A 1,968-nucleotide genomic window follows, 5' to 3' on the forward strand; every position below is an offset into this window, starting at 1 on the left:
ATAACGTCATATATATACGTAGATCGTTAGAGTTTATCAAACTAACAAGGAAATTCTTATCTAATGTAAGTCGAGAAGAAATCTCGACGCTTAAGAATTTGGTTTTCGTAGCTAACAGAGCTAGGGCCATTGCTAGCTTGTTCCTCCTCCGACAGGCTCTCAGAAGTCATTTACAGTACCATTGTAGAACCGCAGACGCGTCAATGCCAATCATATCTATCAATCCACTAACAATTATGATTTTTTTCCCAACTCTAACTACAACAAATTCCACTCTTCAATTCACATTAAATCCAATAATACCAAGTGGGTGCTCTTTCTCACTCACTCAATACTCAACATGATCTTAAACAAGTGTGAACTAACATCAATGCTCTAAAATTGATTGAATATGCGAAATCCTTACCAAGTCAGCAAGAATAGCTCCTTAGCTTGCTTCTCCACCAATTCGCAGAAGCTCTACTTCTCCAAACAAGCTCTTGCCGAATACCACACCACCCCATATCAATTATCTCTCATCAAATACAACCAATTAAATCGAAATCGAGTTTACACTAGCGATTTGAGAAGAATTTACTCATTGTCATTTGTGATATGACCTAACTTCCAATCAATTTTGAAGCTCCACACTTGACTCTAGTGTTTACAAGAGGTGGGTGGCGAGAATTTTGGTTTAGATCGATTGAATTTGGGAGAATGGAGTTTTTCTCTCCTAGGTTTTCAAGATTGGCTTAAATTGAGAATGGGTCGCATTTTTTTTTTATTGTTTTGGTGCGATTTTGTCTAATTTTTAGCCAAAAGACCATCCTACCCCTTACCTTCTAATTTAGCATCCAACAAGGTTTTGAATCCCCCGCTCTCGCGTGCAACACCCAAGTTTGCGCACGCGATACCAAAATTACGACGCTGTCGTCGAATGACTTGTTTTTTTTTTAAAGTTTCCGGTTTACAGGCGACAGACTCTTATTGACTATGCAAGTATTTAATTATGCGCACACGAATTTACCCGGTATCGAATTATTTTATCACGTATTATTTATCTTCTTTTCGATTTTTGAATATTCTAAGTAGCCAGTTATATGAAACCTTAGAATTTTTCGAGAGGTTTTCCTGAACTAACTTGGTTTTCTCGATTGTTTAAATAAATTTACGTGATGTCGCTAACCGTCTATCCGACCGCCAAGTACATAATCGCCCCTAAGGTTCAAGTGTCTTTTACTAATTTACCCTTAATAATAATTTAGGACTTTACATCCTACCCTCCTTAAAAGAAAATTTCGTCCTCGAAATTAAATCATACCTTAGTTCTCGAACAATTCTAGATATTGTTGCCTCATATTGGATTCTTTCTCCCATGTTGCTTCCTCCACGTTGTGATTTCTCCATAAGACCTTTACCAATGGAATTTCCTTGGACCTCAATCTCTTCTCTCTCGTATCTAGGATTTGAACTGGCCCTTCCGGATAGGTAATGTCTTCTTCCAACTCCAACGATTCCAAATCGACAACAAGTAGGGGATCCGGCTCATACTTGCGTAGCATCGAAATATGGAACCCGTTATGGACACATGATAGCCTTTCCGGTAACTCCAGCCTATACACCAACTCCGAGATCTTCTGAATAATCGGAAACGGTCCCACATATCTAGGTGCAAGTTTCCCTTTCATCCGGAACCTCTGAATTCCCTTCTTCGGAGATACCTTCAAAAATACCCTGTCACCTTCATAAAATTCCAAGGGACGTCTACGCCTATATATCCGCATAGCTTTTCTGACGACTCTGGGCTGTGAGCAACTGATTCCATATCACTCTAATCTTCTCGGTGGTGTCACTAACCATCTTTGGCCCCAACATAATACTATCTCCGTTTGATCCCAGAGAGAGGTGTTTTGCAAGGTCTGCCATACAACGCTTCAAACGGAGCCATACCAATACTAGATTGGTAATCTGTTGTTGTAAGCAAACTCA

At 39.5% G+C, this 1,968-nt stretch overlaps 1 protein-coding gene across 1 annotated transcript; it reads right to left on the reverse strand.

Moving 5' to 3' along the window:
• Positions 1 to 1,301: 1,301 nt before the first annotated feature.
• LOC147474008 (uncharacterized) lies at positions 1,302 to 1,763 on the reverse strand. The gene has a single exon (XM_086586782.1). It carries the CDS (start codon positions 1,761 to 1,763, stop codon positions 1,302 to 1,304), a length of 462 nt encoding a protein of 153 aa, XP_086442908.1.
• Positions 1,764 to 1,968: the final 205 nt, after the last annotated feature.

The sequence above is a fragment of the Coptis chinensis genome, unplaced genomic scaffold (assembly GCF_015680905.1).
Source record: "Coptis chinensis isolate HL-2020 unplaced genomic scaffold, ASM1568090v1 utg1407_pilon_pilon, whole genome shotgun sequence".
Classification (NCBI taxonomy): Eukaryota; Viridiplantae; Streptophyta; class Magnoliopsida; order Ranunculales; family Ranunculaceae; genus Coptis; species Coptis chinensis.